General features: G+C 48.4%; 1 protein-coding gene across 1 annotated transcript in view; it reads left to right on the forward strand.

Annotated features, from left to right (window-relative positions):
• Positions 1-13,640, forward strand: part of LOC125757048 (transmembrane protein KIAA1109-like) — a 164,472-nt gene extending 150,832 nt beyond the window's left edge. The window contains exons 10-13 of the mRNA XM_049412128.1: positions 3,125-3,274; positions 10,149-10,245; positions 11,720-11,850; positions 13,561-13,640. Of these exons, the coding sequence (XP_049268085.1) occupies positions 3,125-3,274; positions 10,149-10,245; positions 11,720-11,850; positions 13,561-13,640 (458 nt within the window). The remainder of the gene's footprint in view (positions 1-3,124; positions 3,275-10,148; positions 10,246-11,719; positions 11,851-13,560) is intronic.
• Positions 13,641-16,635: the final 2,995 nt, after the last annotated feature.

The following is a 16,635-nucleotide window of genomic DNA, read 5'->3' on the forward strand; positions in this document are numbered from 1 at the left end:
AACAGCAATACCAGCTGCATCAACGTGCGCCGCGGCCGCGCCGCCGGGCTCCCGGAGCCCATCAAAGACTTACAAATGTATTTACAAAAGAGATCCTGCCGCTGTGCCTCTGACAACTCCCTTCCGCTAAGCAAGCTTCCCACTAAACTGACGCAGTCCTAGATGGTTTAGCGTTCTCATCCTGCGAAGGTGGGTCGTCCGCCCTTCGTTTCGGACCGTCGCCGTCGAGCATCGTAGCAGTTACTATGCTCTCAGGCTGAGTTTCGAATTATCAGAATGAGTAGTAATGTTACCCCTCCTGAATACATTGAGCGTCGCAAGCAGTTACGTCGCTCTCAGGCTCTCCAGAAAAGGGCAAGGAGGGAAAACGGGGCATCTCGACTTCGGCCAGGGAGCAGGGCGCGAAGGGCCATGGGAGCGGCACAGTGCCCTCTCCCACGCAACCCCTCTGCCATTGCGCGTACATACGTAGTGTGAAGCCAAGGTGCCGCCGCGTTGAGACAACGGGTTGCGTGTGCAACCCCACAGGCTTGATATCTTGCTGCGATATCTCGCCAGTTTTCCTCGAGCCATTTGTCTACGCTGTCCAGGTCCGCCGCTCTGCTTTCACCTGTAACAGCTTTGCCAACGATGTCGTGCCGTTCTTTGAACGTTGGAGCCAGCCTGAACCGCCTTGGAAATCGTTCCTGCCAAGCAGGAAAGCAAGGTCCTTGGCTTTCTGCTCAATCATAGGGCGGACACCGGATGTTTCGTGACTGAACGTCCACAAACCCTTTGTAAACGGCCGCTTCAAACATCTTTGTACACAGCAGTGCGCACACGTCGGGCGCCACGGGCACCTGGCCTTTTGTCCGACTTGGCCCTGATGTCTGCCTTGTTCTTCAGGATAGTACTCAAGGTGCTCCTTAGGAATTTTGTTACGCGGCGGCGACAGTCGGACTTCTTTCACCGCGCTCGACCGATTTATGATTTCGAGTTTCGCTGGCGAACGGCAAATTCGGCCTCTTTGCACAAGCCATGACGACAGCGCGCCAATAAAGTTCACAGCAGTGGCGGATCCAGGGGGGGGGCGATTGGGCGATCGCCCCCCCCAAAGCTATAAGCCAACCCCCCCCCCCCCCCGCTTTTCACCTCACCGAAGGCCATTTTCAGAACGTAGAATTTTTTCAGGTGGTCGCTGTGTCCATCCCAATCCGAGAGGGAAGCACCCTCACACAGCCCAGCGCTTTTGTTAAGAGCGAAACAGGCTTTCTAGAAAAGATTTCTTCTGCGTCCTGCATCTTTCAAATAGGCACCGACGAGCACAAGCCTCAACTATTTTGCTAAAGCAACTGCTGCCTTTATGGAAGCGAGCTAAAGTTTCCTCCCCACTCCCAGGGCCATCAGCTCTTCAGCAAAGCGGGGTCTTCAAATTCTCCCATCTTTTCTCAGAGACAGGAGTCTGTTCTGTGTCATTCAAACTGGCATCTTTCGTCCCACCACGGCGGGCTAGACTGCACGTGCGCGCTTGAGCGCGCACGTGCAGTCTAGCCTGGCCGGTCCCACAAAGCGTGCAGAACAAGTTACCTTTTAGTCAACCTTCAGCGGCTGGTCCAAAAAAAAAAAAAAAGAAGGAAGGCAGGCAGTGGTGCTGTGAATATATTCGCCGAAGTACCGAGCAAGCCTCCGAGAGCCGTGCGGGGGTATAATCGAGGCGACTCCGAAAGCTCCGTTTGACCGTCCTTAGGCTGCGGAGATAGAAAGGGCATTTTCTGGCACACGACCGGCCAGAAAAAAAGGCAATGGGGAGGAGGGGGGGGTAACAAAGGGAGGCTTATCCGAAACTACGTTCAAGAATACTAGAGCTCGCCGTTGTGGGAATACTCATTTATCGAGCAGGTGGCCTGCCTTCCCTCTTTCACCCTCCTCTTACCAACAACACTGATACGTGTTCCCAATGTTTAGCGGAAATATGCGAAATTTTAGATAACGAAATGACTGAGCAATGCAACTGAGAACAAAAATAATGAGCATTTGGTTACTAACGTGAAGTTTTAAAGTTGGGCAACGCCCCCCCTCCCCTCCCCCCCCCCAAAACCAACCCCCCCCCCCCCCCAAAGGAAGCGCCTGGATCCGCCCTGGTTCACAGAGCACCACAGGCAACACCACCAGCACAGACCACGCTGAATGAGGACTCGAGGAAAACAGGCAGCGGCAGGCACACAAGCATAAAGAAAGAAAAAATGGCGCTCACTTCTACCGCCTCCGCGCCTCGGAGAAAGCACGATGGCCTCTGATTGGCTGTAAGTGCTGCGAGCGGGCCAGGATCATCTAGCCCGTGCACATCCGGGTCTAAACCATTTTTCTAGGGTGGCGCCGGCAGTTTTCCCTGCCACGCGAGGGAAAGCCACTTGCTGGGGCACTTTTGAGGCACATGGAGTTTGATATATCGGTTGTTGTGCTATCTTCGTTCGATGTAACAGTAACTTTTGCATATATCTCAATGTAAATTTACCGTGTTTAGAAATTGTTTGATATACGGGATAATTTGATATAAACGGGTTCGATATAGTCGGGCTCGACTGTATAGTCTTGCCGTAAAAGTGCATGAAATTAAACTGATTGTATAAACTTTGTGATCTATTGTGGAGTTTCAAGCTGCAAAAATGATGACGCTGTGTTATAGATGTGTTTATGAAACCATGATAGCAGGGCGATATCCCGACGATCATGCAAAGGATGAAGCGATAGTCGAGTTTAATTTGTGTAATGCTTGTGTTACAGTCATAACAACGTGAAACGAAACATGCAGCCCTATTTTCAATGGGATATTTCTGATGGGATGGATGCTCGGTGTGAAGCATCCATTTGGTGTGATCTCATGACTGCACGCATTTCGGGCATGTAATTCTTGTTTTCCCCAGTGGCATATTCATAGATTTCAAGTCCTGCGTTTACGGAAGGAAGCACAGAAGTGAAATGTAGTTTTCAGTGAGATTTTTTGCTTTGTTTTTAAACGAGTTAAATATGCTAGCATGTCTGGTGTAGGATGGTGTGAGGCTGAGGTGCTAGTTTGATTGATATGCAGTGCAGAACGAATGAAATGCAACCTCTGTTTCCTTGCTCTGTGCCTTTACTTTTGCAGCCCTAGTGGAAGATTGGGCAAGTAAGGCTCGACCTGATATTCTTCGCTTTGTGCCCTATACGTGGCACCTGAACATCGTGCTTACTGAATTTGAGCTCATCACACTGGCCAATGAGTACAACTGGGTGGACTGCGCTCATCAGGAAAATGGTAAGACTTTCACCACTCCTTGTGGGACGTGTTGACCAGCGTTTCGTAGTGCTGTCCCCAACAGCTGCTGCGTAGAGTATAAACTTTAGATGTCACTTCGGGATGAAATAGGATGCTAAAGATAATGCCTTTCATCGCATTGTTGCGATGGCTGACACCTGCTTTGCCACGCTGTAGGTGGGCTGGTTGGGACTGTGCAATGTGTCTGTGAATGGGGTCATGACCAGGCTCATACTGACCCTTGAAAATAAAAGCAGAGCGCAAGAAAAGATGGGACACAAGAGACAAAAAGACGGGACGGGTGCTCACTACGACTGACTTTATTATGAAAGAATTGGGGGAAAAATGTACGAGCGTACCGTATTTATTCGAATCTAGGCCGATAGTTTTTTCGGAATTTCTTGTATCAAACTCCAGGGTCAGCTTAGATTCGAGGATTTTGAAAAACTCGCCATTTTTCATCAAGAAAAGTGTTGCAAAACTAGCGCCACCTAGACAGTATTGTAGCCGTTAGTAGCCGAGCCAACACCTGGCTTAATTATGCACGCGAGGCCGCCATTTTTATCTTTGTGGCGAGTGTTGAGGTGAGCCGTTCGTCAGTTCGAGTCTCGCTTCGAGTGGGCTGTGTGTGGCGTAGCTCAATGGCGCCAAACGAGCGTAGTCATTATAGTGCGGCGTATAAAAGGAAAGTTGTGCTAGCCGCAGAGTCGTCCTCCAACGTTCAAGCCGGGCGGGACTTTGGAGGGGACGAAAAGAATGTTCATCGCTGGAGGGCCCAACGGGAGAAGCTCTTCGCGTGCGCTGAAATGGACACTGACCTCGCCGTGATACCGGGTGGTATGACGGGCCAATTGCAGCCACTTGATGTTTGCAGTGATTCCACTCCTGCGCCAACTGCGCCAAAGTGCGCCAAATTGTATTTACTGCGCCATCCTGATAATATCGACGAAAATTGCGCTAAACTGCGCCAAAGTCTCGGGTTTGGGGCCGTCTATCACCGGCAATCGCACGGCCGGCGCGTCAGAACATGTGCAGCTTGATCTTGGGGCTGCCAAAGTCGCAACCATGGACCAAGAATTATTCCGCCAGAGTCCTTCAAGCTTTTCTGTCACGAAACTCCTCCTAACGAATGGGTGAGCTGCTATGTCGCCGCAGCGGCCGGCGGCGGCGCTAAGAGCGTGCAGGGGGCATTGAGGAGAGCTTCGCTATGTACGGAGAGCTGAGTGCCCGAGGAATCCGGCGGCATCGGCGTTCAGTTTTCCTCGTTGGTTCTTAATTTGTGTGACTGACGGGTGTGAGAAATGTGTGCGAGGACATGGATAGGTACATGTGAGCGACGATGCCGAAAGATAGTTGTACCGGGTTGTCGCTCCGGCTACAGAGGTACGAGCGGAAAGGTGTCGTTGTTTAGGTTGCCGATGGCGGCGATGAGAGGATGAATGGAAACGTGCAACAACGCGACAGGAATTACCTTCGATGTTGAACATGTTAGAATGTGCGAGAAACATTTTGACGCCATCGACGTTATTCGAACGGACGACTTCATATTGAATGGAGAAAATGTGTCTTTTCGACGCGAGAAGGCAAAGTTGCGGGCGGCTCTGTTTCTTTCGCAGCTTGCTAGTGTTGTTTAGAATAACAGAGAGCGAAGCTAGTTGGTGAGTATTCATTCTAAAAACACACGGCGTGCAAACACGGACAAAATGAAGAAGTACCGATACAGGGTTTGGTGTGTTCTTCTTCTTGCGTCTGTGTTGCATGCGTCTTTTTAGAATAGTTCTTTAGGTTCTTTCCAGCTTATTAAATGCTTTGCATTGCTTCCTTGTTTGCCGTGGTCAAAAAAAGCGTGTTTTTTTAGTATTTATTGACTGAATGTCAACTAAGCTATTTTTTTAAATTTTTATATTGTACTTCAGAGTTTCCTTGTTTGTTTTTGCATAGCTTGCTCCCTCCATGTACGGCCGTGCAGCGTTTCCCTACGTAGGAAAATGTCGCTCATAGTTTCTGGTCTGAGGTACTTTTGCAATAAAAGTTTTCTATCTTTCTCTTTCAATCGTAGCATTCTTGCTTTGTTACTGTATACTTATAAGTGGCTCGAGAGTGGGATGTTCTAAACATGTTGCATTAAATAGACAATTTATAGTGAAGTAGGACGCAAATGGCATTAGTGTTTCCTGAGCTTGACACGGTTTTGGGTATTTTTGCCCCGTGTTACGTTTTCCACGTTGATATTCGAAAGCGAACAGCAAGCTCCGCTAGTGATCACATATTGCTTGTTTTCTCTAGATTAGCGAAACGCGGTTTCGTTTCAGTTAATCACGTCTCCCTTGTGCACACTTCATACGAAAATCGTTGCATCACGCGGTGCAGACATAGTCCATCTAAGCAGTCAAAGTAACGCGCGTTTTGATTTGTGAAGGTACACGAGCGCGAAGATTGGAGACCCGCGAGTGCCTTTTCGACGCTGCACAATGTAAAGTGCGACACACTTTCGCTCGTGCAATGTCCAACATGAAAATTGTCAAAGTTACTCGTAGAATGAACAAAACGTGGCTACAAACTCGCGGTTAAGGCTAGGTTAGGTCCTAGACATCAGCTGGTGTTCACACTGCACACGGCGTTAACCTGCGAAAGCTTCGTCGCTCCCGATTCAGGTGGACAGGAAGCGACCCTAGCGGCCGCCTCTGTCCCTGTATGAAACTGCGGGCGGAGTTTCGACCGAAAGCATTGAAGGACGCTATCCGCTGAATAAAAGCGCCGCGCGCAGTGCGTCCTAATAAGCCACGATGCCATGCACGGGGCCGATGCAGCCAGTCGGCTCGACAGCAAAACGCGCCTCTCCGAAGGCTCGTGACGTCTAGGCCCTCAGTAGCAGAAAGTGCGACGGCGATTCATCGTAGCGGCACGTCTTCTGTTCTAGAAACGCTACTGATAGCTCGTTTCAAGCATCGCACGGCATGTAAGGAAAGCAATGTTCAGTAATAACTACACATGTGCTGCTAAAATGTCTCTCACTTCTGTTTCCGGACATCGCGGAATGAAATCTGAGATCGCTAGCAGTATATATATGGAAAAATATCGAATTTTCCTTGCTTCGCGTTTATGGAAGAGCACGCGAACGGTGGAAACGCATTCACACTTTTCCTCAGATATACTTTATCCATGGATCTTCATTCGGTTTTCGTAATTGCTTATACCAGCACGTCCGAATTTAATCACTCTGCGGTAAATACCCCCTAAAACGCCCTGCCCTTTCGAGCTCACGTGCTAGGGTTCCAATTCGAATTTTTTGCTTGCTTTTTGAAAATGTCATCTCATTAACAAAATAATTACAATAATTAAATTAAAATAATTAAAATAAATAAATTAAAAAGAGAGGGTGACCTTATTTTTAGGTCTGGCGGTCCCATGCCGCCAATTTCCCACAGGGTGGGTGCCCTCCCAAGCGACTTTGAACTTCGTTCTGCCGAGCACCAGGCCCGAAGTACCCGAAGTGCGCTTGTCCTTATTTTACCGGTAGGTACCCGGCGGCAGCAATTCTCTGCCTCCACAGCAGAGGCTCAACTATTTCACCAAGGCTGTGGTGGGTTAAGGTCGCCCAGGGGTCTTTGCAGAACCTTATGGGGCCACCTTTCGAGATGAGTACCCAGAAACAACTGAGCGCCAGGTCAGTGTACTCCTCTACCCATTAGGAAAAACCGGTGGGTTCCCGGTCGGCGCTGGGAATCGAACCCAGTACCTCCCGCATTGGAAGCGGACGCTCAACCATGTAGTCACCGCTGCATCTCATTAATAAAGCATATATCCTGGTCGGAGCAGCCGCAAATACGCAGCTGTCAGTAGCAGGCCCGTCGCTGACGGCCCACAGTGAAGCGGCTACCCCATGTTACACGTCCGCCCCCTCGCTTTCGTGGTCAAAAGCTGACGGGTAAAGAAACTCAGTTTCGCTTAAGGGCGAAGCAATGATGGTGATACCAACAAACTGTATTGTTAAATGAAGTAAGGCTAGTACTAACTCTTTTGGATTCGATCTCGCGTAACTCAACAAACACTGGTTTAAGGGAATATGGCCGCTCCAGGAACCGAAGCGTTTTCTTGCTCTGAGCTCTCTAAACACACGAAGTAAGCGTTGAGAGCACAGCAAGTTTACGAGCCGTCTCCTGATGCCTCGAGATGGCGCCGCGCCAGCGGCTGCGCCCTTCGAACGATGCGGTCCCCCCCCGCTCCCCTGGCGTCCTTTCATGCTCCTTACGAAAGACGGGCGGCGTTTCCTCTCTGTTTGATGAGCAATCGACAGCAGGCCCGCACGCGGGAAGATGTTATCTCATATGCGCTGTCCGTGCGACGGAGACAGACGGCCTGCTAGCTTAATCTCCGCTTCAGCCGCGTTCGTCGCCAGCGCTCGCGAGCTTTTACCCGTGGCTAGAATGCGCGTGGTGATGTTATTAATTTGGTCTTTATACAGAAAATTACGGCAATGGCGACGACAAAAACCCGTGGATAGCGTCCATATAATTGTTATCACAATAAACATTTAAAAAAAGTTGAGGAGCCATTTCACTCTGTGAATGGATGATAAGCGAGCTGTTTCGCGCATGGCAAGGAGGTGACATGTGGAGGACAGTTTGGTATGTAAGGCCAGGTTGTTAACGTTCAATACGCAATATTAATGCGAAAGCATCAGATGCTTTATCAACACAAAATTGACCGTCGGCGGCGTCAATCCATTGATGCAAAAAATAATCATGTGATGGCGTCATCATCACGTCATAGAGATCGTCAAAATTGTGACGTCATCATGGCGTCATATGTCGTGATTCACATGATGACGCCATCACGACATCGTCGCTTTAACACTGCTTCCGTAATCGGTGCGCCGATCATGGAGCTAGCGCAAAACCAGGTGAGGTGCAGATAGCTTGCAGAGAAGGAGGGGGAGGATCAACCCGTCGATCGAGAAGAACCTGGCTTTCGCCTAGGAGTTTTCTTAGGGGAATTCATTAGGGACAGTGTGGCTCTTTGGCATTGGGGCACTGCTGTACATCACGGCGTTTATCTACAATGTCTGCTGATAACCACGTACAGTAAAACCTCGTTAATTCAAAGTCACTGGGACTGTGAAAAACTTTCGAATTAAGCGGGTTTTCGAATTAACGAAACATACAAAAAGCGGGATGCAAGGAACTTTGAATTACTGAAAGTAATCAGAGGTGGTCGTTTGGCCTTCTAGCTTGTGGCTCCAAGGGTTGTTTTCTAGCAATACTCGTCCCATTTTTGCCGCAAACCCGGGAAAACGGCAGGCCTCGCTGCTGCCAGCGAAAAAAAAAAAAAAAAAGTAGTCTCGTGGTCAGCTGAAATGCGTGCCTGCGTAAAAGAAGGCGTGCTTCACTGCAGCACAGTGGTGACACGCGGGCAGCATGTCACCTGCTCCTCGCAGCCTCAGCGCGTCATGATGCAACCATTCGCCATTCTTTCTGGTGAAATAAAGAATGTGATAATGGCCAGTGTGATGGAATCCGCAATGTGTTCTGGCTGAAAACATGATCACTAAGTTTTTGAACTGAGTTTTCGAAGTAGGCGTTACAGGCAAGAACTCCGCCAGCAGTGCAAGTGCACAATATGCCGAAGCATCCGCCAATCGGAGGTTCGCACACATCATGAATTCCGTCAAACCGTCCTTTATTATCTTTTCTTTTCTTATTCTTTTCTTTTTTTATTATCATGACGCGCCGACGTTGCGAGAAGCATGCGACATGCTGCCCGTGTGTCACCGCTGTGCTGCAGTGAAGCACGTCTTCTTTTCCGCAGGCGCACGTTTTAGCTGACCACGAGACCGTGGTTTTTTTTTTTTTTTTTTTGCGCTAGCAGCAGCTGCTGGGTTGTTTCAACTGTCACTCATTAATCACTACATTGCATTGCCCTGTGGCTCCTAAGGGCCGTCGCTTGCGCAGATTTGCGGTGAAATCGGGATCGGGAATTGGCACATGGCACCCAAAGTTTTCGAATTAACCGGCTGGCGATGACCGCCGCTTCAAATTATCCACTCAGATTTACATTGCGAAATACGGGACCGCAGAAATCCTTCGAATTAAGCAGGATTTCGAAATAACCGAGTTCGAATTAACGAGGTTTTATTGTAGATGTATTTAGAGTGTTATTTCATAAAGTGCAATTTTATTGATCTGGTATCCTGTTTATTTGCTAGTGTCGAAAATAATCGCCGAAGAGGTTAATTCAGAACACTCAACTGCATGAGCCCTTATTTTTTCATTAGCGAGTGAAGTATGGAGTTCTCCTGAAATGATTTTTTCCATGAGATTTGCAATGATTGAAATATTTCCAGCCTTCATAAGAGCCCATAATAATATTCCGGTGCTTGAATGTTATTGCAATATGCTTCAGTAGTACACTCCAGGATGTAAAATTAGCTGCTCCAGAGTGCTCCCAGATGCAAAATTATCTGCTCCAAAGTGCTCCAAGATGAAAATTTTGCTGCTCCAAAGTGCTCCAAAACGGAAATTTTGCTTGCTCCAAATCAGAAGTCCTCGGTAGCATCACTGTGTTTATTAAGTTTGGTGGCCCGAGCCATGTGGCTTTTCAAAAGCTCTGCTGCAGTCAATTAGGCTTAACTGCTGTGATTGAGCCAAATGCCCTGATCTATCTCACTATTTTCGCACCATGGGCTTGCTTGACAAAACTAAGCGTCTATGTTTTGGTCATGCAACTGGGGCAAATCCTGTTATGACAATTCTGGCTGTCTCCTGGAGGCAGTTTGTTTATTGCACTATGCCAAACTTGCTTCTCCTTGGTCAGCTGATTGTTGTCTCACTGTTGTGCTCGGCTGTGTTACTGATGATTGAATATTTTCCCGCAGCCCGAGTGGCATTCTGTGGCGATGTGTTTGACTTGTCCTTTGACCTTCCTTCGTGGATTTCCTGCCCCCTCAGCTGGGACTCAAATTTTGGATTCAGGCAAGCATGGTGTTATTTCAGTAAACTTCCTGTTGGGCGAGTTGCTGTTGTATCTCATAGAACATATTTTAGCGCGAAAGTGGAAAGGAAAGAAATACTGGGGAGAGAAGAAGACACTGCACCAGGGCGAGCGCTAAACATCAGCTGACTTCATTTCGAAAAAAAAAACCACGGAAAGTAGACCCCTTGAGTGCATGTGCACCACTGCTCTGTCGCTAATCAAACATTGAATCAGAAAAGCTATACTCGCTATTGAACAAATATATAAAAATGTGGCTAATACACTCCGTACCCTTGTTCTTCATATTATAGGCTTCCAGCAAGTCTACCTGGGATCTTAATCTCGCGTAGCTGCGGTGCACATGTGGAAGCTGTGCAATGGACCGATAAACGCGCATTATTTTTTTTTCAAGGACACTCATGCTATCGCGCACGATTGTTTATACATTTCCCAGTTTGACCTATGTAGGTCTTCCCACATGATAGTGGTATGCATACACAACACCAATTGCACACTTCACGTATGGCTTGGCATGTTTCCTTTGGCATCCATGCTTTTCTTTTTCTTGGCACAGGCTGCCCACTTTTCGAGGGCGGAGAGCACGGCTGGCACACCATGTTTGCTGCCAACCTTCTTAAGGTTGTGGGACAACCTGTGAATGTATGGTACCACTTGAGATTCCCTGCCTCACTCGTTTTGCATCGCTGGTGCTTTGCGGCTTCATGCCTCTCGTATTCTTCAAAAAAAAGTGCTTGCATCTGTTCAAGGTTGTATTGATGATAATGTGTGGGGTCCAATTTCGAATTCAGCAGGAATGTCTGTGCAAATTTTATGACTTTATTAGAATTTACTTGAAATCTACGTTTGTCTTTTTTTTAAAGGGACGCTTCATGTACAATGCTGAGGTATCTGCATTGGTTCTTGCGTGGCACCTGTGCTCTGCACATTTTTTAGCAGCATTTGATAATGAGGTCCTTAGTGTACTTGACCACAAGGTTTTCCTGAAGGCTGTTAGATACGTCGACAATATTTTATCATTTTAAAGAGTAACACCAATTCTACTTGGACCACTACGCTAACCACATTTTAGCCGCTCTTCACTAACATGGGCAAGGTTTGATCTTTACCCATCGAATGGATCCATCCAGTTTTTAGATTCAGGTTACGTCATACAAGAGATCATGTCTGTTGGCAGTACAAACTGCGGGCACAAAAAGATTTATTGCTTTATGATTTGGCACACTCCAAGTTAGCAAAAAAAAGGTAGTCGACTCTGGTGCAGTCTGCATGCACACTATGCAGGCCAGCTTCGAAGGCAATTAGAGAGGCTACGGGCAGCCGGTTACCCGTGCACGGTCCTTGGTGCAATCTCCCAAAACACTTTGAAGAAGATGGGGAGGGATGAAGCCGCAAAGCACCAGCGACGCACAACGAGTGAGGTGGGGAACCTGAAGTGGTACCATACATTCACAGGTTGTCCCACAACCTGAAGAAGGTTGGCGGCAAACACGGCGTGCCAGTCGTGCTCTCTGCCCCTCGAAAGCTGGGCAGCCTCTGCCAAGAAAAAGAAAGCATGGATGCCAAAGGAACGTGCCAAGCCATATGTGAAGTGCGCCATCGGCGTTGTGCACACCATATCACTGTCGTGGGGAAGGCCTATTCTATTTTTATTCATAATAGCTCGAAGGTCCTGCATGGGACATTACTTGAAAGATGATCGTCAGTGGCAGCTTTGAAATGAGTAATGTCGGTGATGAGGGCGATTTCTGAAGGAAGGGTTCTCTGGCAGTATGCAGACAAAATGAACATTGAAAGGAATGGGCAGATACACATTTCGGTGGCAGAGGAATGATGTTTCCTGGAGGCAGCGGATGGAAGTACGAGGCGAGCACTCTTTCAGCGAGAAGAAAGCGAGGAAAGGCATAGCTGCGATTTTAGGGCAGATACAGGTCCTATAGGAATAATCAGAAAGAATGAACCTGGCAGCATGGTTCTGGGCCGATTATAGGGAATTAGTGATGTTAGCTAGGGGTCGTCATAAATAGTACAGGCATATTCTAGTTTAGGTCGGATCAGTGTTTTATTGCAAGTAGTTTGAGTGCAGGGGATGCTGACCATAAGTTACGGGTAGCTAGTAAGCGATTGCAGGAATTAGTTAATTGGTGAGTATGATAGATCCAGGACAGATCACTAGAGATAGGTGCACCTAGCTATTTAAATGTCTTGCATTGAGTTGAGGTGTTGTGGTTAAGGGAGTAAGAACGTGCTCCATAGTGATGGCGACGATGAAAGGACACGTTGGAGCACTTAGTGACGTTAATGGACACGCACCATTGGTTGCACCACACCTTGATTTGGAGGAGGTCATCCTGGAGAATGGAGGAGTCTATAGAATTTGTTATGGGTCAGTACGAAATACAGTCATCCACAAGAAGGTGTATATTAGATGATACGTTAAATGGCAAGTCATATGTCAAGGCAAGTCATTAATAGCGGCCAAGGACAGAGCCTTGCGGCACACCAGATAAAAAGGATAGTGACGAGGAAAAGGAGTTGGTAGAAACAAATTGACAATGATCGGTTAAGAATTCACGTATTCAATAACTGTGTTGAGGTGAAGGTTTAGGGGAAAAACTTTATGCACGAGAAGATTATGCGATACTTTATCGAAGGCTTTTTTCGAAGTCCAAGAAGAGAACGTTAGTAGCGATGTTGAGATTGAGGTTAGAATGAAAATGCCAGAATAGAGCGAGCTGAGTGTTACAAGAATGAGCTTCGCGAAATCCATGCTGGTTAGGATGAAAGAAGGTGGCAGATGAGAGAAAATTGGCAATGTGAGAGTGTAGAACGTGCTCCATTAGTTTCGAGCAAACGCTGGTAAGGGAAATGGGACGGTAGTTGCTAGGATTTGTACGGTCGCCTTTATTTAAGATGGGAACATAGGTCAAACTGGGAGATGTATAAACGACCGTGTGCGATAGCATGAGGTGTTACCAGTCCATTGCACAGCTTGCACTTGTGCACCGCAGCTACGCGAGATTGAGGTCCTGGGTAGAAGTTCTGATAGCTTGGGAAGAGAGTTGCTGGAAGCCTATCTATTAAGAACAAGGGCACGAGGTGTATTAGCGATACTTCGTATATTTGTTCAATAGCGAACTATAGCATTTTTGATTCAATGCTTGATTAGTGACGCAGCGGCTCCACACATGCGCTTAAGGGGTCTACTTGCAGTGTTTTTTTCCGAAATAAAGTCAATTGATTTAGTGCTCGCTCTGTGCATGGGTGTGTGACATTGATACTGTGTGCTGCACCAGCTGTAGCTCCGCCGGCTACTAGCGCCACCTACTGCTGCAAGTGGAAGTGGAGTGAGGAGAACAGGGCTGGGGCAGTGTGAAAAGAAGAAAACAGTTCACGTTGTGTTCTCGCTGAGCTCGGGGTCTCGGCTCCACTTATTCGTGCTAGATGTAACAACTGGCGACGAAGACCGAACTGCAGGAACACGATGCCTACCTTCGGTAGGATCGCAGCGTTCGGGGAGAAGGCGACGCCGGCCTGCGTACGTGGAGCGTGTCCAAGAGTTTTCGAAGCCAACAACGTCGTGCCAGCAAAGAAGAGGCAATATTTTTCAGCTGCTGTGGGCCTCGTACCTATGCACTACTTCGTAACCTTGTAAAGCTGGAAATGCCCCAAGATAGAACGCTCAACGAGATACTGGCCGTACTTGGCAGGCACTACACCCCCACCCCATCCGTTGTGGCGCAACGGTTTCGCTTCAGTTCGAGGGGGCGTTCCAAAGGAGAAGCAGTCAGCAACTTCGTTGCAGCGCTCAAGTGTTTGTCCGAGCACTGCAATTATGGAGCCGAACTCTACAACATGCTAAGAGACCGAATTGTATGTGGCATAAACAACGCAGTGATTCCGACGTGGCTACTCGAGATTCCTGACCTCACATTCGAGGATGCAGTGAAAACTGCCTTGGCGATGGAAGCCGCAAGAAAGGATGCCAGTGAACTGTGTCAGGCAACTGCAAGTAGTTTACCGGATTTGCCAACTCACCGGGTATCGTCCGCTGCCAAGAGCATTGTGTGTTACCGATGCGGCGACAGAGGTCGTTTAGCGTCGCAGTGGAGACACAGCAAGTCGCAGTGTCACTACTGCAAGAAAGTGGGGCACTTGGCAGTCGTCTGCAACTTGCGGAAGGCTGAGACATTCGCGAAGGGAAACGCGTCTGGTGCGAGAACTGTACCGCCACGATCAACACGTACCGCGCAAGTAAACGCTGTCGACGACGCTGATGTGCTTCATGTTCCTCGCAGTGCTGATGTTTTTGACATGTGGCACCTAAGTGGTGAGCCGACTGTGCCGCCTTTCCTTGTCACCGTGGAAATGTTTGGGAAACCGTTTCCGATGGAGTTGGACACCGGGGCAAGCGTCTCCGTAATGCCGGTAGACAAGTTTCAATGGGCCTTCCCAGAAGTGAGTCTAGAACCTTCAAACATGTTTTTGCACGGGTTTAGTGGGGAGCTCGAGCAAGTCAAGGCCTAGGCAAACATTAGCGTCGGGTACAAGGGGCACGAACAAGTCCTTCCGTTGTACCTCATGAGTAGCACTGCTCCAACGTTGCTTGGGTGCAACTGGTTCCAAGCTTTGGGCATTGGCGTCGAAGGATTCAAACAAATTACCAAGTTAGTGATGTCCGCGAGTTGACTGCTCGTTTTCCTGGCGTATTTGCAGAAGGCATTGGCATGTTCAAGGGAATTTCTGCCAAAAGTCTTGTGCCTCCCGATGCAGTGCCGAAATTCTGCAAGCCACGCCCACTGCCGTTTGCGTTGATTGACCTCGTAACGCAGGAGATCCTGAGGTTGCAGCATGAGAATATTCTCATTTCCGTGAAGACAGCCAAGTGGGCAGCGCCGATTGTGCCTGTTCAGAAAAAAAAAATGGCACAATAGGAAGTTGTGGAGATTCCAAGCAAACAGTCATTGTTTGTGGCTCATGGAAACCTACCCAGTTCCGCGTGCTGAAGAACTGTGGGCAGCCATTTCAGGAGGTCAGTTTACAAAACTTGACCTGCAAGACGCCTACCAGCAGATACCTCTGGATGCAGAAAGCCGTGAATACGTGACCATCAACACACACATGGGTCTCTTCCAGAATACGCGCCTACCTTTTGGCGTTTCAGCCGCACCTGCTATTTTTCAGCGAGGGATAGAAACTACTTTGGGGTGTGCCGGAAACAGCTGTGTACTTTGATGACATTGTTATTACAGGCATCAACGACAAAGACCACTTGGCGAATCGAATCTGACGATTGTCTTGCAGAAACTTCGGGTAGTGGGCCTTAGGTTGAAGTTGAAGAAGTGCGTTTCTTTGCTCCCGAAGTGGAATACCTGGACCACATTATATGCAAGCAAGGTCTAAAGCCCAACCCCAAGAAGGTAGAGGCAATCATCAATGCGCCCGAGACACAGAATGTGAGGAAGCTTCAAATTTCTGCAGACAGTTTTTGCCAAATATCTCAGCAAGACTGCGTCCCTTGCATCAGCTGCTTCTTGATGGGGAAAGGTGGAGCTGAGGGAAAGAGCAACAGGAAGCATTCATCGCAAGTAAAAGGCTCTTACCAACTGCACCTGTTTTGGCCCACTACTCTTCTGAGAAACCGCTTGTGCTCAGTTGCGATGCGTCACCGTATGGTGTGGGCAGTCTTGGCACAGACCGAAGCAGGTGGACCGAAAGACCTGTAACTTTTGCTTCACGTACTGTGCTTGCTGCTGAGCGGAACTACAGTCAGACTGACAAGGAAGGCCTTGTTTTGGTTTTTGGTGTGCGCAAATTTATCAGTACCTGTGGGGATGGCCGTTCACTGCTGTAACAGACCAGCAGCCATTGCTAGGACTTTTTGGTTCAAGTCGAGGTGTGCCAAGCCAGGCATCACCAAGAGTCCTCAGGTGGGCACTCGCTCTATCAAGCTATCAATTCAAGCTCGTCTACAAGCCAGGCAGTATGCTAGGCCATGCTGATGGACTCAGTCGGCTACCTCTACCCGCAACTGAGGTTCAGGACTCTACGCCTGCCAATGTCTTCATGCTAGAACAAGTATACCCTGATGTTCTGTCACCTGCAGTCATTAGACGTGCTACGGTAAGAGATCCATGCTGTCACAAGTGGCTGAGGCTGTCCTGACCGGGAGTCCTCTTCCGGAGGGTGGAGACTGGGGGCCTTATATTAGAAGGACCAATGAACTTAGTCTGCACGAAGGATGCCTCTTGTGGGGAGCCCGTATAATCGTTCCCAAGTCCCTGCAGTTCCAAGTCCTTAAGCTGTTGCACACTGGCCACCCTGGAATTGAGAAATCAAAGATGATTGCTAGGTCCCATGTGTGGTGGCCT

The sequence above is a fragment of the Rhipicephalus sanguineus genome, chromosome 2 (genome assembly GCF_013339695.2).
Source record: "Rhipicephalus sanguineus isolate Rsan-2018 chromosome 2, BIME_Rsan_1.4, whole genome shotgun sequence".
NCBI lineage: Eukaryota > Metazoa > Arthropoda > Arachnida > Ixodida > Ixodidae > Rhipicephalus > Rhipicephalus sanguineus.